Source organism: Sylvia atricapilla, chromosome 22, assembly GCF_009819655.1.
Source record: "Sylvia atricapilla isolate bSylAtr1 chromosome 22, bSylAtr1.pri, whole genome shotgun sequence".
Lineage (NCBI taxonomy): Eukaryota > Metazoa > Chordata > Aves > Passeriformes > Sylviidae > Sylvia > Sylvia atricapilla.
In genome coordinates this window covers 4,987,411-5,010,305 of record NC_089161.1, presented here as the reverse complement: position 1 = coordinate 5,010,305, position 22,895 = coordinate 4,987,411, and the positions used below count along the sequence as shown (strand labels likewise).

At 39.9% G+C, this 22,895-nt stretch overlaps 1 protein-coding gene across 2 annotated transcripts in view; it reads right to left on the bottom strand.

Moving 5' to 3' along the window:
- Window positions 1-543: 543 nt before the first annotated feature.
- Window positions 544-22,895, bottom strand: part of MTOR (mechanistic target of rapamycin kinase) — a 63,452-nt gene continuing 41,100 nt past the window's right edge. For both annotated transcript variants that reach the window (XM_066334355.1, XM_066334356.1), the window contains 26 exons: window positions 21,554-21,631; window positions 21,070-21,177; window positions 18,904-19,029; window positions 18,185-18,316; window positions 14,975-15,090; window positions 13,631-13,748; window positions 12,628-12,834; window positions 11,997-12,097; window positions 11,569-11,665; window positions 10,856-10,954; window positions 10,172-10,294; window positions 9,381-9,563; window positions 8,684-8,818; window positions 8,223-8,397; window positions 7,866-8,001; window positions 7,077-7,224; window positions 6,275-6,397; window positions 5,748-5,830; window positions 4,702-4,774; window positions 4,124-4,198; window positions 3,505-3,640; window positions 3,134-3,199; window positions 2,911-2,991; window positions 2,550-2,630; window positions 2,018-2,123; window positions 544-1,521 (listed from right to left, as the gene is read on the bottom strand). In XM_066334355.1, the coding sequence (XP_066190452.1) occupies window positions 1,506-1,521; window positions 2,018-2,123; window positions 2,550-2,630; window positions 2,911-2,991; window positions 3,134-3,199; window positions 3,505-3,640; window positions 4,124-4,198; window positions 4,702-4,774; window positions 5,748-5,830; window positions 6,275-6,397; window positions 7,077-7,224; window positions 7,866-8,001; window positions 8,223-8,397; window positions 8,684-8,818; window positions 9,381-9,563; window positions 10,172-10,294; window positions 10,856-10,954; window positions 11,569-11,665; window positions 11,997-12,097; window positions 12,628-12,834; window positions 13,631-13,748; window positions 14,975-15,090; window positions 18,185-18,316; window positions 18,904-19,029; window positions 21,070-21,177; window positions 21,554-21,631 (2,922 nt within the window). In that variant the 3' untranslated portion in view covers window positions 544-1,505. The remainder of the gene's footprint in view (window positions 1,522-2,017; window positions 2,124-2,549; window positions 2,631-2,910; window positions 2,992-3,133; window positions 3,200-3,504; window positions 3,641-4,123; window positions 4,199-4,701; window positions 4,775-5,747; window positions 5,831-6,274; window positions 6,398-7,076; window positions 7,225-7,865; window positions 8,002-8,222; window positions 8,398-8,683; window positions 8,819-9,380; window positions 9,564-10,171; window positions 10,295-10,855; window positions 10,955-11,568; window positions 11,666-11,996; window positions 12,098-12,627; window positions 12,835-13,630; window positions 13,749-14,974; window positions 15,091-18,184; window positions 18,317-18,903; window positions 19,030-21,069; window positions 21,178-21,553; window positions 21,632-22,895) is intronic.

Here is a 22,895-nt window from a genome sequence, read left to right as displayed (position 1 = left end):
CAAAGTGCCCCTCGGTGGCTCCTCTTCCCCTCCAGGCTCTTTGCCATCTTCATGTGTTCTTCTTGCACACCCTCCAAGCAGCTTAATAATCTTTCTTATATTGTGGTGCCCCTTGACAGCCACACCAATGCCCAGAAAAGGGCTAGGGGCCAATACCCAAATACTGCCACGTCTCCATTTCCCATTTTTGGGAGCACAGCTTTTGCACAAGCAGCTGGGGAAGCCCAGGGAATCCTGTCCAACACTCCATGCTGTGCCTGGAGCTGTGGCTGTGACCCTGAGCCCAAGGAAACTGATGTTCTTATCACACAGGTGACATCACATCTCTTGGAAAATAAAAATTTGGGGGTTGCATGGTCACAAGTTTTTTATATAACTGATAGGCTTCATTCAGCTGCTATCAGAAGGGAAATAAAGCCAACAACCTGAACTGATGCCCAAAAAGACAAATCAATGGCAACAGGAACCTTAAGAAGATTTGTAATCTGCTTCCTGTCCCTGCCTAAGAAAGACATAGGAATAAACAGAAACACAGCTGAAGTGTTTACATTTTGATGTAATTTATTGGCACAAAAATATGCAAATACAACATGGCATCTAAACATGGCTACTCTGTTGTATTTTGTGCATTGTTTTTAATATTTTTAATTAATAAATCATAACTTTATCTTCAACCTCATGTTTAATACCCATTATTTTCTGTTTCAAGTTACAACCAGTTTCCTCCTGCCTGCCTCCTGTGCCAAACCCCAACTTTCCCTAGTTATTTCCCAACACTGCTTTTTAACCCAGACACTGCAGGAGGCTCCCAAGTAGTATTTATTTGTACCCTGCATCCAGTTTGCCACCAACCACTCTGCACAGAGGCACCCTGACTTTGCTCAGCTCAAGGTTTTCAAATCTTGGATGTGGTCAAAACCCTGACCTAGTCAGAAACACAAATCCTGAACTAGTGTAATGAGCAGATAGACAATGTCCAATCTGGGGCAAGAATCAAGTTTGAAAACAAGGTACAGGAGGAAACAATGGTAAAATCCTACTCCTCTTTCTTTCCAGTTATGCAGCTCCCCCCAAACCTAAATGAACCTCCTGCACAAGCATATTTAGCTCACTGCACCCACATCAACAGGAATGACCAGGGCAATAATGAATCTGCAAGTTACTTAGTTACATTGCAATGTGAGTGAAAACCCGTATAGTTATTTTCAATGGATCTCCAGTTCCCCAAAGACAAAGTGGAACCATAGACATCTATGGTACAATCAGTCTTCACTGTCCTGGAAACCCAAATCAAGTGTTGTGTTTCAGACAGCTTGTTTTTCCAACAGCAGCTATACATTGGCTTACACCAACTTTTAATATACAATAACTCTTTTCATTTACATTTAAAAATATTTGACAAAGGCTGTATTTCAGTCCAATGTTCAGTTTGTGTTTGTAGAAGAGCAAGTTTGGAGCGAAAAAGCCTCCAGAATAAAAGGCTGTGCATACTCTGGAATCTCCTGTTACCAGAAAGGACACCTAAAGAAAATAAAGATATTGTAATAATGTTGACTTGCATGTAATTTCACAAAGGCACCAAACACAGAGAAGGTCTGAGATTCCATACAGACTAGGCACCATCTGAGCACAGGCAAAGTTGCCAGGTGATCTTTATCACTTTTAAACATTAGCAGGAAAGAGATCTACTTCCTTAAGCATAGCTCTAAGTTATCTAACTCCCAAAATGACACTAAATTGTCTTTGTTTTGTTCTTCAGTGTAACTGAAAGCACTGACCACCACATTCCTTATTTCAAACACTTAAAATGTAAAATCCTTGTCACTACTTAAAACAGCAATTTTCCTAGAGAACCATCTATGGCATTGCCATGGGCTTGCAAAATCTACCAGATGAGATGCAGTATGTGGTAAGGCTCCTACAAATAACTGACTATGCAAATGAGGTTCTCTTTGGCAGTTCCCTGCTCAGACTGTTCCAGAAGAGTTTTGCCAGGTTAATTGAGTGACAAACTCACCATCCAATGTAGCACTGGCACAGGTTCTCATGAGAAGTCGCTTGTTTAATGAGCAGTTCTACTTGTGTGGGTACATCAAGAGTTTCATCATGAGAGAAGTCTCGACCTTTGAAATTAAAAGATTGAAAAAATCCATGAAAGGAGTCACAAATCCTGGTCCTAACCCCTTCAAGTACAAGTACTGGCAGGTGGGGAGTGGTTTCTTATAAACTTTAGAAGTGTAAAATTTTGCAACTAAACGCTGCAAACTATGAAACCCAGAACAGAAGAAATTCAGCTTCCACTAACAAGCTAATACATGCAAAACATTAAGTCTCTGTAGTTACAAAAACCTCTGTTCTTTTCAAATCAGACTAATTTGTATCTAAATGCAGGCACAGTACTTAGGTTTTGGACAAACCCAGGAAAACGGCCTCATCCACTTAAACAGAACACGTTAAATTAAAGGATTAACACAAAATAGAAACACTAAGGATAGTGCTGATCCATCAGATTTTATGTTTCTTTTAAACAAACATAACTACACACTCACCAGTGAGTTTATCTCGAACCCTGTTGATGATCTGAATTGCCTTCTTATTTAGAGCTTCTGGCTTCACCAGACCATCTCCTACTAAAAGACAGAAATAGGACACAGAATTAGGACTTCATCTGAACAATAAAAGCATTTATATTGCTGTTAGATGTGCTCTTTACAAATACCATTTTGAGAGCAAACCTAGATGCATTTTTCTATAGACACAACTCTTTGTCAGAGTTGAGACCATAGATAATTTTTATGTTGACAAGAGACTGTATCTGTCCCATCTCATATAACTGCATTTGGATCCTGATGAAATCTGCTGATCTAAGAACAGTTTCTGGATCAGTGTAGAAACGACAATGTAACTTACTGAAGGAATGGATGGATTCAGGCACTGTGGTTCCAGTTTTTTTATGGGCTGTCTCACCCAATTCCACACTGTCCAACATTTCTATTGAAAAAAAGATGAAAACACAAAAACATAATTGTGAAGCTGAAAATCAGCTGAAATATTCTTCTGGAAACGTTAGCAAGATTGTTCATCAGCTAATTGGAAAAGCATATTTGTGACATCTACCACCTTTTTTACTCACCTACTGACTGACTGGCTGAATAGGAGTCTGTTCTTGTTCGTGAGCGCTTATTGCCCTTTGTATTTGCTGCAAGAAAACAAGGAGTTGGAAAGCATGAACTGCAGTTTCAATCTTTCAGAGCAAATTTGTCCACAAACAATACAGATTTGGCTGTTTTTCTCTTTCTCCAGATTTGATGTCACCTGAAAATGATTTCAATCTCCTGATCACTGCTGTAATTTCATATTAAAGAACCTAAAACGGTATGCACACAGAAATAGCACACACAAACTAACAGCTTAATCAGATTGTTTGAAAACACTGGATTTCAGGCTTCTGGATTTCTTGTATGAGTATTCTCTTGCTGTCACTATTTTATCAGAATCACTTACTGTCCATCAATCTCCAGTTCAGTAAGGGATCGTAGACAAAGGCTTCCAGCACAGCCATGACACTGTCCTTGTGCTCACGCAGCACTTCCATCACTGTGTGACAGGTGATTCTGTAGTTCCCATCCAGGCCTGTCACCTTTGGAAGAAGAAGAAGTGAATCAACTACTGCTTCATTCACTCTGCAACTCCAACCCAAATCCTCAGGGAGCAGGAAGTAGCTTTGAACTGGAGTTCAATACGCTTTGTTCATTAAGAGAACAAGACACATTAATTACAAACTAAGAAGCTCTCTTCTCCATGAAGATGATCTTTGTAAACTACCGTGCAACTGACTGTGTCTGGTTGATATAAACAGCTGTTTGAAATGGGGAAACTAAGGAAGGCCTAAGAAATTGGAGGAATTTCAGGGTAGTTTATTTTCTAATTAAAAGGTTGCTTTCCACTGTAATGTACTGCATAGGAGACATTTTAACTCACAGAAAATGAAGCTGAAATATTAAAACCTCTGGTTCTTAAGGAGTGGTAAAGTTTAGCCACAACAAAAAAATACAGGAGAAACTGAGAAATAGCTGCCCTTTACCCTAGGAACAGTCCCCTCCAAATCAGAGGGAATGCTTACCTCCATAGCATTTGTCAGCATCCTCGTTAATCTAAAAGGAATCTTCTCAGGGAACTTTTCTCTTGTCATTGCAACCTAAACACATGACAATGGAGAATAAGTAAATTAATAGCTAATTTACTTTTTAGAAGTTATTAAGTACTGGGATCTTTCTGCTACAATCTTGAAGATTTTATTCCAAATAGGAAATCAAGTCACAACTTCATGTTCCTCAGCTTTCACAAATAACTGGGAGAAGCTAGATGATGAACCCGATAACAAAGGGAAAACTCAAGCATGTGCCCAGCAACATAGACTGCCTATCAGCAGCTTAAATTGCTCCAAGAAATTTCAAGGAAGGGATGTTAACACTTCCTTGCCTGTTCCAGTGGTCAGCTAACCCCCAAGACATGCTTCTGAGATAAAGTGTCTATTATTTTCATCTTGCCTATAGGTAAAGGAAGGCTCAGAAGACAGGCAAAGGGTTTGCCCAGGATCAGACTCCAAGGTCAGTTTGTCCTGGCTTATAGATTAATTTCTGTTCCACCAGAATATGTGATATATTACTGGAAATGTCATGTCCAAATACAAAGACTTACCTCAAAACAATCCCCAAAGTCAATATGCAGGATCTTTCCACTCAGTCTGTCTAACATCAGATTGGAAGGGTGTCTTTGGTGAAGGAGTGGGAGAAAAAACAGACCATCAGTGACAAACCACTACAAAAACCCAAAGTAAATCACAGCAGCTCCTGTCTGAAAATGTATTTATCTTCATGAACAAGAACAGCCAGTCATAGCTTGCTTGTCTGAGATCTTTAATCTCAGGACAAACAGGAAACCTTCCTGACTGTGCATCTGTCACATTACTTTTGTAATTACCTCTCATGAGTTAGAGATCTTCTCACCTTGGAAGATACATAACCTCCTGGACAAGAACTATCAGTACATTTGTTGGATATGAACATTTATTAAATGTTTATTTTCCAGTTAGGATAAATTTTTCCACTTGCTTTATGCTTTTTTAATTTTCTTTTCAGTGTAGAAAAATGCAATGCATTATGCTGCACTTGAAGTAACACAAATTGTTTTACCACCAACAAAGAAAATCAATCCAGACAAGCAAAACTACAGTGCTGTATTCATGCTTACATCTTCCAATTCTATTCTAATTCAATTTCCAAAAGTTTATAATTTCATGTTAGGGATTTTTAGAGTCCAGAAATAAGAGCTTTTGTTATTAAAACATTTAAGGGTCTAGCTGGTTCTGCATTACAAATTTTTAATCTAATATACATCGTCTTCAAAAGTATTTTGGAAGTTAAACTGTTAAGAAAATGGATGGAGAAAGATTTCCCATTCTGTGAAAGGGAAAAATTAGAACTTGTGGTCCTTAGTGTAGTTCCATGCATATTCATTTCAAAAAGGAAGAAAATTCTTATTTTGTAGTCAAGATCCAAAAACTGCATCTCACACCTGCAGTGCTGAGAGTAACAGCAGCAGAATTGTGACCTAAGATGGTATCACTACAACTCAGCAGTAACCACAATGGAAGATGTTTTCACAAATACAGATTCAAGGAATGAATTGATAGGCCTTCACAATCTGTGCTTTTAAATAAAATAAACCTTTACAGCTTTACTTACCTGTCCCCAAGGCCCAAAATGTACCCAACCATTGACATCACAGCGAGTGAACGGGTGTAATTTGTTCTTCTGTCAAACCATACCTACAAGTGGAGACAAAACAGAAGAAGTCATGCAGGTATGTTGCATGTTTCAGTATATATTATAATTGATGCATTAGCCAGAACTGTGATATGCTTAGGGTGAGTAGTCTGTAAGTTTGAGGGGGTTCAAACACCCTGTGCCCTTGAATTAGATGTCTAAATCATTAAGAGAATATATTCTGAAGTCATTCAGAGAATATATTCTGAGGCTTCTGCTTTTCTCTCCCCTGCAGAGAATATGGAGACTAAAATCCCCAGCCTTGTCTTTGCACTTCACTTGTGCTCTGAGTCTTGTAAGGGGATACATGTGGGGGATACATGTGTGGATATGTGATCTGCAGTGATTTAGCTGGGGTTTAGGAGAAATCAATTCCATCTCTCACTCATTCTGCAGAGAAGAGAATTACAAACTGTGCTGTTTGCCAGTACTTGTGTTGAACTCACCTCTGAGCTTGGACTTTTCAACCACAGCAGTTTGGCAAGGTCATCCCCAGCTGTGTTATTGACAGCATGTTCAAATACTTCTACTTTCTGCATCAGAGTCAGGTGGTCATAGTCTGGAGCCATCTGTAATTCAGAAGTGACATTCAGCACATTAAAAATGTAACCTCCAGTAGCTTCTGGCTGTACTGTGAGAAACACACTAATCATAAATAATTTCGTATCAAGTTTATACTTAAATTATTTGTAGATTGACCCGTGTTTCAAACACAGCCAGGTAATCACATAACAGTGAAGAATTTTTTTAAATGGGATAGCAAATGATTTAGTGTCCACAAAGCCAGTAGCCCACAACCCTATTTCATTAAAAAACTGCAAAGGTAAGTATTTTTCAAAAACCATTATCCAAATAAATCTTCTGGGCTGGCAAACGCTTTCCTTTTTGGCAGGAAATTCCAAATTCTCTAGGAGTGTTCAGTTTCTCCAGTCTGCCTAATTTTGGCCCTGCTGCTTAGACACAAGGTTTGCAATGCCAGCAGCATGGCACCTTGTGTGACACATATCACAGTCATGCAAAATTCCAAACACGTATCAGTCACCAGATGGCAACAACTTGTGGTCACTGCCAAAACTGGAATGGAGAAACAACTAAAACATATGGCAACCTATAACTATTACCTAATATATTTTATTTATTGTAACAAACAGAAAGAGACAGAGGAAAAAGCCTTGCACCATTTTGCTCCATTAAGACACTGGTGTCCTGAAGGAATGTACCAAAAGCTCTGCCAGCTTTGCCCCTTACCCTCAGCATGATGCGATGCTCGATGTTGAGCAGGATCTTTTTCTTCTCTCTGTAGTCTCGGATGAGAGCGTGCAGTGTGTCACAGTGGGGCACCCAGCCAATTAAGCCTGAATTTGTAGACAGTGGAATAACAGCATATCTCTGGATGCTATGGGAAAAATGGAGAATCACAGCTCAAAATGTTGTATATTGTACCTTACTAGATGTTGAGATGCCTAGAACAACTAGTGTTAAATCTGATTCTGGTCCAAATTGTCTTCTCAATAGTTGCTCTGCTTGTCTTTTCAAACATATTTCAAACACCCATTTTGCACAGACTGTTGCCAGATAATTTACAGACAAGCTCAAAGTTTATGTGGTTTTCACTGAAAGGCTGCTTTCAGAAGGTACATGTTATGTCACCCATGATGATCTGTTATTTGCACATGACATTTGATGTGTTCTTGCTTGAAAGACACTGCAGAATTGTACTCAGTGACTCTTGACCAAGCTATTTAGTAACTATTAAAAAAAATATTTAGCAAAAACCTGTTCTCAGGCTCCCAAGGCAGTGCTCAAGGTATCTTGAAAAAAGCATTGCTTCAAAGACAATAACAATTTACACAAGACAGGACTTCAGTTAAATAAAACAAACAATCCCCTCAGATACATTTCCTCCATGTTTGAATTCTATGAATGCTGTTTTTCTTTTTAATTAACTGAGCTCCAAGACTTGCCATTTCTTCACAAAACAACTGCTTGTGCCAAGGTTGACTTGCCAAGCTGTACCTGTGTAAGAAGAGCACACACCTGAGGTTCTTACGAAGAGAAGTGGGGTCGTTTGCCAGCAGAGTGTTCACCAACCCAAAAAGCTGCATCACTCTTTCATCTTGGCGAAGGTCTTCGTGACCTTTCAGAAGGAATACAAACTCATGCCCATTGCTTCCTGCAAAAGAATTAGTGCACAGAGGTTTATTCTCATTGAATAAACAGACAAGACTAAACACACATGCAGCCAAAAACTGGAAAGTGTAGCAGTCAGACCAACTACGAAAAACCTCATCTGAAAGGAAATGTTTGGAGAGGTTTTACCAGGTAAATATACAGTTTTACCTAAGAGCAACAACTTGTTAAATAGTGGAATAGCTAAGTGAGTACTGCTCTTACCCATTAGTGTCAGCTTCCTGGGCCGCTGCTTGGAGGTGATGACCTGCAGTGAGGGTGCAATGGACTGGATCCTTATGATGGGCTGGTTGGGATCGTACGTTCCTGGCACTGCCAATTCCAGATCCCGGCACATTAAGAGTTTTGGTGACACATACTGTAGTTCCAAAGAAGTGAGCTACCAAAATCAAAAGGAATACAACATCTTAGGATTTCAGTTCAATCTCTCAGAAGTATCTGAAGAGTTCATGCTGTCAAGGGAGCTAAAACAGTACAGGCAGTGACCAATACTTCAGGTACTTGCAGGAAGTGCTGCATAAACACCAAATTTGCAGCAAACCCTATGCAGTTATTTCCAGAATACTGAATTATTATGTTTTGAATAACCAGAAAATATAAAGCAAAGGTTGGTATTGACAACTTGCACTGTAAAACCCACAAAAGATCTGAATCTCCCTCCTCACCTGTGGCAGCTGCTTTGAGATACGTCGGAACACGTGATAATAGAGGTCCCAAGCCTGAGTTAGGTCTTTGACATTTCCTGATTTCATATATTTTCTGCACCACTCTTGAGCTTCCATGAGATCTCTGCCATAGGCCTAGGGATTAAGATAACAGAAAAAAGAATTTCAACAGACTATAGTGTAACATGTAGAGACCACTTAACACCTACAAAGAGCATCAGAGTCTGTCTTCAAATTGCACTACAAATACTTGATCTCACCTTTTTATGGCAATCAGAATTATAGATCTGCATTGAATTTATGAAACAACATTGCTCACAAGTAGACTTCATTACAGGAGACTGAATGCTTAGAATCACCCTTTAACAGTAGGCTTACAAGCTCTGTTAATTCTCTGTTATCTGTGCTAGTGCTTACTCTGAACAAAGCAGAATGATTAACTGCAGAGCAGTTGTTGTTTTCCAGTCCCTATCAGACATCCTGCCAGTACAAGACTCCAGGGCAATTTGGACTACCATGGCCTCTTATAGTCACCAAAAGTGATACAGATCTGAAGATAAATACCACTAATGAAATCTGCAACTAACATAACGGGTCCCAAGATGTTCACTTTTTGTCTTAAATGGCAAAGGTTCTTGTACCATATCTGGGGCAGGTGGCTGTCCTGAAGAACAGCCTCTTGGCCATTTGCTGATACCTGATTGAAGGATGTCTCCTTTAAAGTCTGAGGCCCTCGCTCCATCATTGCATGAAGTGGTTCCAGCACCTCAAACATTCCCTTTACATTTCTTTCTCCAAAATACAGACGAGATGCTTCTTCCAGCCCTTCATGCCACATCTCGTGCCATAGGATGGCCACACGAATTAGCTCTTCACTCACCTGTTTTAGGGCAGAAAAAAAAGATTAAATGCCTAAAGAAATCCCTGGGACTGTGTCCTGACATAAAATTTCAAAACTCCCTTCTTCTCTAATGTTATGAAATATTTATTGCTGGCAGCCAGAGGGAGCCACAAGAACTACCACAGTGACAGAACATTTGTTTCTGTAAGAAGCTGACCAGGCTTTTCTCACCTTATTTGTTACCTTTGAAATTTTCTACATACCAGTGCAGCTTGGCCTGAAAGCATTATTTTTCATTTATTCATAAAAATCTTAATCAAATTAATTACATTACTCTTTCCACGCTATTCTCAGTAGGTTTTGTTTCTACTTTCCACTAAGCAAAAACACCTCTTTATGGAACTAAAGTTTTTTATGTATTTCTTCTCTAAATTTATTCATAAGGAAACACAAAAACTCAGTGTGTGAATTATTTTAAAATGAAGGCAGTCTCTGGAAATTACACTAATACTTTAACTCCTACCAGTTGCAAACACCTCAAATCAATTGCACCTGAACAGAAGCAATAATGAATAGTCATTTTGTGTTATTATAACTGACATCCATCCATCCAACATAACACACTTAATGCTACACTGAGCACTCACCATCATTGCCTGCTGCACCAGAGTGTTGCTGTGCTCACACATGTTTTTCAAGATCTTATTTGCAGCATTGTGCCGAGCTGTGGTTGTAGATTTAGAAGCCACAGTCAAAGGATAGATCAAAGCCTGCAAGGGACAGCAACCAATAATAATTTAGAACCCCACAGAAGAGCTACATAAATTTAAATAATTAGCAAATCATTAACAAACAGCAGCCTTAGGGATAAACAGAAGGAAGCAAGCACTCTTCTGGAAAGTGGTGGTAAGAATTTACGACTGAAAGTCTTCTGATCCAAAAAAGCTGTCAAGACTTTGTTTCACTGAATAGCAGAATGACATTGAAAGTCTCTTTCAAACTGGAAGAACAAAAATAGGTTTTAGGATTTTGTGTTATTCCACACTGTGGAGAGAAATTTAGATAAAACCTGTGAGCTGGCTCTTAGGAGTCACATAAAGACATTTAAGGTGATTTGCACTACCCAGCAGACATTAAATTACATTAGACAAAGACTTCTTCCCAGGCTGCACGGCTCATTCACCTCATTCCATTTTTATGTCAACAGTGCTGAGTTGAAAGCAGCAGCAGCAGCAACAGAAATTGTCCCCATCCTCACTGTCATCCCTTGCTGTGACTTACTGTTGTGCAGGCACCTGACCCCTGTGACAACTGCCCCTCTCTGCCCTCACCTGGGGATGGTAGCGCCCGATGTCCGTGAGCAGCTGGTGAATGAGACGTCCCACCAGTGGTCGAGGGGTGTCAATTCTGGCAATGAGCTGAGGGATAACCTAGGGAGTAGAAAGGATAAGGAAAATAAACACTCCTGTCATCACATGGATTCAGTGCCCCAGCTGTTCTGCCCTCTTCCAGAGATCTCACAGCCTCTGAAGGAGACAGGGAAGCTCATCACTCATTTTTGAGTTGGTCAAAGGGTAACACAAGGATCCAAACAGAAATGTACAACAGCTCAATGAGATCACAAGTGTTCTGTGCAAAACTGTTACAGGATCCTACTATGGAAAGATGCATCTTGAAGTATAATGCTTAAATAGGAAATAAAGTATTTTTTAATTTAATTACAAGAATCATTCTACAGGGCAATCCTGAAACAGATTGTGAACTACATGAGAGTTGTGTTTTATACTTGATCACCACTGAATGCATGTTGTCTTCAATGTAAGAATTTTCATTCTTTCTCATTAATATGCACTAATCTGCATATAAATACAGAAACATTTCTCATTTTTTTGTTCAAGATGCTTGTTAAATCAGTTACAGACTGTACTGTACACTGCTCTCAGCACTCACCTACAGAGGATTGTTTATCAAGGGATCATAATGGGTATCATGCAGCAAATCCCAAACTACCCCCAGAACTGGGATTTCTCTTTATGTTATTTACCTGCAGCCAAGTGTCTATTTGGATTGCCTTGACTCCTTCTACCAAAGCCTCATTCACATCAGGCCAATGACCATAGTCAAACCACAGAGTAAGGACTCTGAGAAAGAGAAATATTTTTCTTAGGAACAAACCAACAAACAACCAAAACAAAACAATAAAAACCAATCAACAAATAAAACCCCACCACAAAACTCACAAACAAACCAACCAACCAACCAACCAAAATCCAACCCAATACCCGTTTACAAGCAACTTTTCTTCCCAGCACCCTCAGATAGCAGGGATAATCCATCTAACAAAAATCAGCCTGCACTGAAGCATTCACTTAATTCAGATGTAACAAAAAAGAGCAGAAATGTGTTTTATCTAATATGAAGTCATGTGCTCTTATCAGCTGGATTTCATTTACTATGTGCTTAATTATGTACCTTAGAGTGTCTTGTAGGTTGTTTCCTCGAGACAGGGAAATGGATCGGAAGAAACCCTGGACAGCAGGGACTGTGTACATCAAGAGGGTCTTGGATAAATCCTTTTGGAATGAAAATTGCTGCATTAGTTCTATGCAAGCTCATCAGCCCACATGAATCCTAAACTCAAGAAGAGGAAAGAGGAAGAAATATTTGGAAATATAGACCTAATCCCCACCGTAGCTGACTTCTGCTCCTAGTTTTCACAGGACATGTTGCACCTAGAATTTTATGTTTTGCTTGACTACACAAAGGTCTTTCAGCCTAGCAGGGATAATGCTGCTCTATACTACTCTGAAGTAGTTCTATACTTCAGTTTGTTTGAAAAGTCATGGACAGAAAAGCAGCCTAAAATCTACCACCTTACTATAAATGGTAAATGAAAGCGATTCCTCAGAGTCTTCCAGGAAGGGCCTAAACAACAGAATTTGTTAATGCACTGTATCACCTGTAACACTTCAGTTCCCACTTTAGGTCTAATTGTGGGACAGCTAACAGCTAATAATCATCTGCATTAATTTAGCCCATTATTCTTCTGTGTCTAAGCAGTAAGTACCAATCTCTCAACATGAAGAGGGAGGAAGGAGGGTACCTCAGTGACTTTTTTCTGCACTGGGGACGGGATGGGGCTGTTCTCAGTGCTCTCTGCATCGCTCTCACTGTTGCTGCCCTCGGTGTTAGCACTGGTGATGCTGGCTCCGCTCGCGTGACGGAGCTTCTTCTTCTCATCTCTGGCCTGGTTTTGATGTTTGTAGTGAAGCACTGCTTCAAAGTTCATCACTGCCCAGGCATGCCAGGCCTGCCAACAGGAGAGAACAGTAGTCAAAAACGGAAGATGACTCCTCTCTGCAGCAAGCACTTTCTAATTGTTAGATATAATCCAACATTTCTGTGTCTGCAAACAACAGCAGTAAGTAATACCCTGCAGACAACACAACGCTTTGATTTCTCTAATTGCTTGTAATTTGAACTGTCTTATTATCTTAAATAATATCATGTTGAGTTCTTGGCCTGGAGCTCCCTGTTGAATATTAAAGCAAATGAGCTCTGTACCAAATATTAAATTATATTTCCATATGCTTTACTTTTTCAAATTAAAAATTTCAAAATAAAAATTACTAAATGGAAAATTAGTACGTTAGGAGTTGAGAATGTGTAATAAGAAAAAATACAGCAGATGGCTGCCCCAGAGAAGATCTGGCACCAAATATTAATTGAAATATTAAAACCCTGAAATCAAATGCTCTTTGGAGAATTAACAACAGGCCTGCTTTCCTTGTTCAAGTATACTGACTGAGAAAAAGTTAAATTTTTCAATTTTCTTTCTCCTTCACCGTTAACTGACAACAGGAGAGAGTCTCAAAAGCAAACACAGAAACTGAATTGTGGCCTAGTTTTACCAACCAGATAAAATTCTAAACAATCATCTCATGGCTGCCTTGGGCCACTTTCTCTGTTTTTTAGCTCTTTTCTGGTTTTTTAAATTCTACTGGCAGTACCAAGGCAGGAAGTTATAGGAGACTTTCCAATGAACACCTTCCTTTCCTGTAGTATGGTATTTAATAAAATTTATCTGGAAACTTTTCTGTAATGACCTTGTACCAGTTGCGATCATGGTCCGTTGCAGCATTGTAGTATTGCAAGACTTTGGGGATGGTGCTCTCATTGATGCCTTGCAGGTTCAGCTGCCACTCACCCAGTTTCAGGAAACACCTAGTTAAGCAAAGGGATTATTGATTCAAAACCTAAAATGAAAACAAAGCCTCTGGATGAAAAGGCAAACTTGCTATCTGGAGTCTAAAAGACATTCCATGTGGTGAATCCAGTCAGGAAGCCTCTCCTGCAGGCTGGATGCAAGATTCAAAATATCTCTATCTTGCCTGTAGTGTGGAACTAACTAGTTGAAGGTTTAATTTAAGAGGAAAGGGAAAATTTTTGCCCATCTGTATGAGTTATAAAATAAATGTAAGAAGTAGGTAACAGCAACATTGAAAGACTTCAGTCTGTGCTGATAAAATGCATATACTTGTGCTAGTGAGCTGTAATGAGCTCAATGAATGAGCCTTCTGGGGAGAACACTGACAGACAATGAAAACACAGAGGAACTGTTCTTCCCCCAGCCAGAACCCCATTAAGTCATTCCCTCCTAGAGGAAAGGAAAAAAACCCATATTTTTACTGCAGCAGGGTGGGGTTGTCAAGGTTTGTGCAAAACTTAATATTTTGCTCCCTCAGCAGGCTTTAAATGCCACAGTAACATGGCTGTCCTTTCTGTATTTTGAGTTTTTCAGAAAGCATTGTGCAAGACAAATACTGAATACAAATCATTACTAATTTGTATAGTAATGAGAAAAAAGACAATGGTGTTACCAAGAGTTCCCATCCTCATTAAAGCAAATTGAGTGCACGCTTCCCTTCAAAAAAAGCAAACCTTCAATAGAAAGCACTATGCAATTTTTAATTTAAACTGAATAAAACCCAAATCTGGCATGTACAGATCCACAGAGAAAAGTGGAGAAAGGGTTTTTAATGTAACAGTATTATAAGAGACCATCACATGCTGGGCACCTACTGCCCAAAGCACTGCTGTTGTGCTTGACAGCCTGTGTACTTCACACAGATGTGCCAGGTGTGTGGGAAGTGTTTCCTTCCTAGTGACTGAATCTCCTGAAAAGCAAAGAACCAGACATGCTGAGAGCTCTGCCTTCTGCCAGTGAGTCTCAGTGCTGGAAAAATACAGCCAGGCACCAGCAACAAATAGAAGCTTGTTTAGGCTGATGTGTCCCAGTAACATTTACTGACCATTACATGGTAGGTAAGAATGTAACACCAAAGCAGCTAGATGAGAAATCTCCTTCTTTCAGTCCAGGGACCCTGCACTTGAGGAAAGCCTTCTGTTTGAGTCTAGAGCTAAAGGGTGCCCCAGGCCCCTGTTCTGACCGTGCCATGAGCTTGTGGAGCTCCTGTTTGTGCTGCTGGTCCTCGGTGGCGATGGCGTGCTGAGCCTGCTGCTGCATGGTCTGCACAAAGTGCTGCATGTGCTGGAACGCATCAATCTGCAAAGGGATGAGGGAGGCAGTGAGGCCACAGGGCTTAAATACAACTTCTCGAGGGAGAAAGGCAATGTAAAAATGATTTTTACAGAATATGAAAATAAATGGGTTTGTTTTCAAAGCTTTTCAGCCACTGACATTCCTCCAAAGTCACTTTACACTTTAAATGTGTCTGGATAAATGAAGAGGTTAGAAATTCTTGTTATCTCTGAAATTGCTAATGTGAGGAACAAATAACTGCATCCTTCCAATGCCAGGCACACTTTTCCTGTCATACAGAGTGTCAAAGGTATGACTGACCATAACATAAGTTAACACTGTGCTCTGATGTGCAAGAACTCAACTCTGCCAAAGCAACAAGGTCACCAGAACAGGGAGAAAACTTCAACAGCAGAGAATGTCCAGTTACTGCCCACACAGTGTGAGATACAGAGATATCTAGTTTGCACTGAGTATGAACTAAGTCTAAGGCAATTGCAACAATCAAACATTTATAGCTTACAGATTGTATCTGACCAGGAAAATACTGAACAGACAAGATCACAAATGCAGAGAAGCCTACCTATAATATGTTATGGCCAGGCAAAACAAAACAAAACAAAACAAAACAAAACAAAACAAAGAAGGGAACTCCCCTCCCCCCCCCCAAAAAAAAACAAACCCCAAAACCAACCAACAAAAAAAGAAGACGACAACAATTTGAGAAAAATAATGTCTGAAGGAAAACTTGCAGCTTCCTGATCTTCTCTCTTAACCTTTCAGCTTTGGCTTGGCTTGAAGTACACACCATGGGATATTAACTTGGAGTTGTTTCAGCCAATTGAAGTCTAGATTTCTCCTAAGGTTATTGAAGAAGTACAAATGTGCATTACCCCATTGCCAGCATATTACATAGGGCAGGGTGCTAAAGCAACTTGCACTACCAAATTCTGAGGGAAAAAAATCTTTTAAAAATTCCTTGGAAAGAATTCTGGGGTAGGAAAACCCAAGAATAAAGATTTAAGAAAAAAGTATGCACGCTTCACTGGAAAGAATTAGGAGTAAAGCTCCTGCAATCTCCAAGGTCATTTAAGGTTAGGAGCTGCAGAATATGCTGTTGGAAGCCTAATTTATTTATGTTCATCTATAGGAATGAGTTATCTTAGAGACAAGAACCACCTGAACTCAAATGCCTCATCTATCCTGTTCAAATGCCAGCATGCACAACTCAGTGGTGAGGAAAAAGGCTATTAGCCCAGGGTGAAATAAAAGAAAGGACCATACTCATAACATTCATGTGGTGCATTCCACAGCTGGTAACCCAGACAGAAGGAATTGGGATGGTAGGTAAATAACAATCTTATAAATAGTTTTATAAAAATGTAATACTATATTTATAGTGGAGGTTATCCATTATAAATAGACAAAATATATTGCTAAACCATACCAGTACAGAATGTTACGTTTTCATTATGTGGCCCTCTCATATGTAGATGCACCCAACAATCTTCTCTTCAGTTTCCATTAATGAAAACTGATCTCCATAATCTGACAGACAGAGCACTAAAGACTGAAAGCAGTAAGTTTTCCAGAACTGAATTCCTAAGTTTGTGTGCATCCTTTCTACGGGATATGGCTTAGAATGCAGCTGCTGGCAAAGACCCTTGTTAGAAGAAATATAATAGGGTTTACTCATCATTTTTCATCTGTTGTTTAAAAAAAGACTGTTGTGGAGTTCTGCAAGTGCTGCATGGATGGTTTCCTTATAGATGCCAGCTTTTTTCCTGCTGGATTTGACAAGTGTCAAAACAGCAGTACTGAAAACATTTTAGGCCAACAAAGGAACCTTGAACTGCTGAGCTAGAAAAAAACAGTCATTTCCCACCATACCAGCCTACATCAGCAGCTTATTATTTAGGATACCAAATCAAGTGAACACACACAATTACATAAAACTACACACATCACCAGGTGTAACTATGTATTATTGATCTATTTTGGTATCAGTTTTCCCCCATCTTCATGGGCTCCACTTATTCTTGCATCAGTTAATTTTAGACATGTTCTCCCACCCCCTCAGTCTTTGTGCCTTCTCTCATTCTGCTTTCCACCCCTGCACCAGTTTCCTGCACCGTGTCCATGTATTTCTTGACCATAAGTCAAGCACCACAAAACACAGTTTCCCTCACAGAGACAGGCAGAGACCCCACATACTTCTGGGGCCATTTACTGAAGACTGTATGAGGCATTTTCACTGGTTTACAGAGCCAACAGAACAGGGCCTCGGCACCAGCTTCTTCTGTCTTTTTAATTCAAATAAAGAATAGTTAGTTGTGGCAATATTCCCACAGCAATGGCTCTGCTCCAGTGCTGGCAATCCCAAAGACAGAAAAAATAAAAAAGATGTGTCAGAATATGAGGATAAATGGAGGCTTTAATGTATATTAAAAAAAAAGATAACTTATCCAGTCTGGAGCTTATTGGATTTGATTATGTAAGTTCTCCCTGTGTTGCCATGACAAAAACATTCACCCTGGGCTCTCTGGAGCCAAACTGTTCCCATGACAAAACTCCATGAATTTTTCATCTGTCTTTCAGTTAGAAATTTCCAATAACCTCTTTAGTAAAAATCAGTTCTGTTCAGCAACTGAGTGCAAATTGTTCAGGCCACTCCTAAAATTCATAATAACCCCCCCTCTTTACTTCCCTCTTTCAGCATGTAACCCTGAGCACAGGTACAGTGTAGAGACCCAGCAATCAAAACAGTGGATGAAAAGTCAAGTAACAAACCTACACAGTACAAAAGACCTACTATTGACCATTAATTTTGCCTGCATCTTTTGGGCACCAGCTCCTGATTCAGCAAAAATAATCTTTCCATATATGAAATAAAATTAGGGCCAGGTTTTCTCTGCCTTACAGAGTTTAAGAAGAAATATAAAGCTTATGCTCTGAATAAGAATAAGGAAAGGAATTTGCTACTCTCTTTTAGGGGAGCAAAAGTAAAATTTTGCTTTGCCATTCAGCCTTGCCTTTGCTCTGTGGGGAACATGAAGAGCTAATGTATGGCACTGCACAAACCCTGGGCAGTGAAACAAAGCCCAGTGTTCTCCTGTACCTTACGGGCACTCTTCCACATGTGCTTCATGTAGGCGTAAGTCACTTGGGGATGGACTGTTGGCAGTGGGTGATCCAGCTGTCGAGATGGATCCACTCCCAAGAGCAGGACAAGGGTCTTATGGGCCAAAGCCTGGAGAAGTGGCAAAGACAAAAAAGCAGGTTAAAACAAGCTCACTGTTACCTCCAGCTCATATTGCTTCAGAATTGCCCAACACTAAAAAATTACATCTGACCCTCTAGATACAACGTAGACACAGAAGACTCCCTGGACTCATAAGAATACCACATGATAAACCATATGTCTTCATTTGGATCAGAGCATTAGATTCGGTTTCAAGTATTTGGTGGTAATTTTTGTGGGGAATATTAAAATAGGACTGTAATTTTCAACAGTAACATCACACTCTAGATTTGACTTTCTGCTCTAGCAGATACAGCTATTATTAATAATCTCCAGTACTGCATAAAAACTTCCACTTACAGCATAAAACGAAAATTGGTCCAGGAGCTCTCAGGCATAATATCAATCCCACAAAAATAAGCTGGGCTACAAGCATGAACTCTGTGCTGGTTAAAATTTAAGCATTTCTCTAATTTCTGACAGTTTCTTCCTCAGAGGAGAACCCATCCCACCTGGGCACTGAATGCTCAAAGCTGAAGCAGCAAAGCAAATCATCTGAAAACCTGCTGAAGATGACAGAGCCTGACAATGCTCACCAGCCTCCCACTCTTGCCACACAAGCTGGCATACTTGAGCCAAGTTCTCATGTCCTCATGAGGATTCACAACAAGAGATCGGACCATCAATATTCTTTGCCAGTCTTCCACGATTCGCTGACAGCCCTGAGAGGGAAAAGAAGGGAGAACCTGTTAGTGTTTGGTCTCCAGTGTGTTGTAAAGAGCCATGATTCAGAATCTGAAGGGACTTCCACCAAAATAGAGACTTCTGTGCCCATAATTCACAGCAGACTGACATTAGGAACTGTCTATTTCTTTAACACTGCAGTGTGTGAAGAAGGTTCAGTCCCTGACTCTCACAATCTGCAGGCAGCTCAGTGCTTGCAGTCTAACAATACCCTCTAATGGAAAGAGGAGAAAACCTCCTAAAGCTGAAACACATCCAAGAATCAGATAAACTCTTCATACAATTCAAAGTGAGTCTAAGTGCCTTCTCCACCTATTCTTGGTTTACATCTCAACATGGAAATGGTAGAAAACCAAATGGTTGCAAAGTTATTTTTGTTATTGCCCTTTTTCTTTTCCTTGCATGTACTGCTCTGGGAGGCTGGCACCTCTAAACTGGTTTTCTTGCCAGAAAACCACTGCCACTGGTTTTCTGCAGTGCCAACTGCTGTGCTGTTTGTGCAAGCATTGTCTGGTTCTTGTCTGTCTGATGGGAGAGGCACAACACTGTCAGAAGAGGATGAGTTTGTGTTTCAAACATTCAAGGATACTACAGAGATGTGGAATTGTGGAAGGGACCATAACAACTAAATCCATGGTGCTGGATATAGTGGCCAAGTACAGGGTAACAGTGATGCTCCAAAGTTTCTATTCAGCCAGAGACTACTTGATTTTGAGGTAAACAAAAGATTTTCCAATGGCAGCAAGGACCTTAGCACCAAAGAAGTTATTTTTTCCCTTTTTTTTCCTCCCAAATTGAGGACTGGGAAGTCAGGCAAAGCTTGTTCCCTAACATCCAAATAAACTTCTTCCACTAGGCATTTAAAAACTATTAAAAAACACCTATAAAACATTCAGGAACTGTATGTACTGCTTTCAGGACTATAAAAAGCTATATTCAGACATTACGCTTCCTGCCACTTCAGTTTCTCTACCCCAGTGGAATGGTCTTGAGCTTTTCCAGACAGGAATGCAGATGGGAGGCTAAAAGCTTTGTCACAGTTTCCCAAACAGCTAAAAAACATACAGCAGGCTTTCACAAGGTGGCAGATTATAGCAGTGCCAGTGAAGATCTCTGCACAGGGAAAAGTTCTTCCTTCTGGCAGCATTTCACCTTATGAAATGTTATGCCCTTTTTTTCTTTTACCTCCTTCACTTGCAGGAATCAACCACCTCTTTTAAACAGTATTCCTGTATGTACTACTGCATCTGAGGATATTCACTTTCACTGCAGAGATGCCTCTTGTAAGGAAATAGAGTCAAATATTTGTCTGATTTAAATTTTCAGACATACTTTGGATTTTTGGTGTTTAGAGTATGAAAGGCACAAACTTCTCTTTCAATACAGGAAAATCAACATTGCTAAAGGTCTCTTCTGAAAGGTCAAGGATAATCAGAGCATCGTTTAGATTGGAAAAGACCTTTACGATGATCAAGCCCAACCACAAACCTAACACTGCCAATTCCACCACTAAGTAATGCCCCTAAATGTTACCAATCAGCTGGAAATGTTCTTGTAAGAGATCCAAAAGGAACAGGATAATCTTTAATTTTACAAGCATGTGAATTCTCTGATCAGTTTTCCAATACTTGGAGATAATTCACTTCTTAAAATGCAGCCAGCCAGGTAAGAAGCTCAAACTAGCCTGATCTAAACCAGTATTTCCAGATGTAATCCAATATTGAGATAAGCAGCCTTGGGGATGTTACTAGTGTCTCTCCTCTGTACACATCTATTTTAAGGCTTAGTTCACCCATTTAAAGTGTCATATGAGCAAAGACCTCAGGAACATTAACCTGACAAAAAATAAAAGCCCAAACCAAAACCCCAGGCAGCCAGGACAAGCACAAAGGAGATGGAGCATGCAGCCATGTGAGCATGGAAAGAGACATGGAAAGATTTGCTGAGCCACCACACTGACTCAAAAGGAAGCTGTTCATGCCAGCCCATCAGCATCTCCATCCTTCACACGGAGGTACCTGCAGTCTTTCCCACCAGATCTGGCGGATGATCTCACGGCGCTCTGGTACAAGTTTATACTGGATAACCTCTTCCAGCTCTGACAGCATCTGGCAGGATACCATAGCCTGAAGAAAAAAAAATCACATTCCATCCCAATCACTACAGAACAAATCTGTAATTAAGGAACAGTATTTTGGCATTGAAATCTTAAGTACATAGACTGCCCAATTGCTCTATACTGGTACCTAGAGGACCTGCTGATTCAAACTCCCTAAAAGTCAATTCTTATTTCTTTTGGGGCAGGGGTGGACCTCACTTCATTTTTAGTTTGTCCCAAAGCTGCTCCTCCAAAGTTGTATTTCTTACCTGACAAAAGCCATTTAGCTTGTGAGGCTACTTAGGTCTTATGCTTGAGACAAGCACTACTCTGAAGTTTAATGCAACTTTTAGAGACAGTGTGAAGCAGCAATGAAGGGAATGAAGGCTGAGAGGTACACTTACCCCATAGGCTCGACTGTAACTCTCTCCTGCCATGGCAGTCAGCTCAGCATCCAGCAGGTCTCTGGCTTTGTCAATGCACTGAAATAGAACAAGATATTGGGGCAAAGGTAGTGTGCTTTATCCAGAGTCAACTGCTGAAGCTGCTGTTCAGCTGTTCCATCTCATGAACAAAGCTGGCATTGTTCTCACTCTCCAACAGGAACTAGGAAAGAATCTTATAAACAGAAAGATTTGACAGGAAAACAGAGTCCAGGGCATATACAGGGGAAGTCAAGGGAGCTTCATTCATCACCTGCACAGTTTGAAGTGTGTCTTCCTAGAAAATCAAAGTTTGCAGTATTTCTAATCCTACTGTGATTTGCAGAGATTATCATTAACAACATTTGTAGAGGAAAAGTTCACGTTTTAGTGCAAGAGAGCTGGTTATAAATAAGAGCCTCAATAAATGTCTCTTGATACCACAGAATGAAAGAAAATAGCTTTCACTGTTTTACATAACCCAATGGGATTTTATGAATTTTACAGGACAGCAAATTCCATTTCTCATCCTCAAACTAAGACAGACTCTTCAAGCATGAAATAAATCCTGCTCTAGTTCTAGTCATTATATAATCTCTCACCTATAGCTTTTCCTGTTCAAAATGTTAAAGGTTAATCACAAACCCTACCCTTTTGAATGCCTGGTTAATTTTACTGTGCACATCATCCAAAAATCTATGTACGGGTTTTGACAGCACAGATTGAATTACTCCTTTATCTAAGCTGGCAAGCCAGCACAGAATTCTCAGAAATAGGACTTGAGCTTCCTTGGAAAGTAAACAACATGTTTCACATCTACAGAGTCACTCTGCAAATCTCCTCTGTGGAAAACAAGCACAAAATACAGCTCTATTTAATAGACTCATTCCTTGCCTTGGTATCTCAATCTAAGAGATCTGAGATTTATCAGTGCTACCAGAAAAATTAAGATTATTGTACATGATATATATGAGCACTTCACTGAAAAAGCTGTAAGAGACAGAAATGCACAGAAAAATCTATTAGGACTCTTACAGGTATCTCAGGCATTCCCAGCAATTTACAATCAGTGCCTGGTAGAACAGAACCTCTGCTGAGACAATTCCTGGACCCTGCCTGTCTAGAAAAGAGGCACAGAAGTAAAAAAAGCCAAAAAATGACTAAGGCATTCTTATGGTTTACAGCACTAGACCACTACTATCTGTCAATACATTCACTGCTATGTTTCTGGAAATACAAGGTAACATCTATCACCCACGTGTCATATATCCATGGAAAAAACATTACTGGACAATTCATAGGTTATAGCCAGCTGCTTTACTAC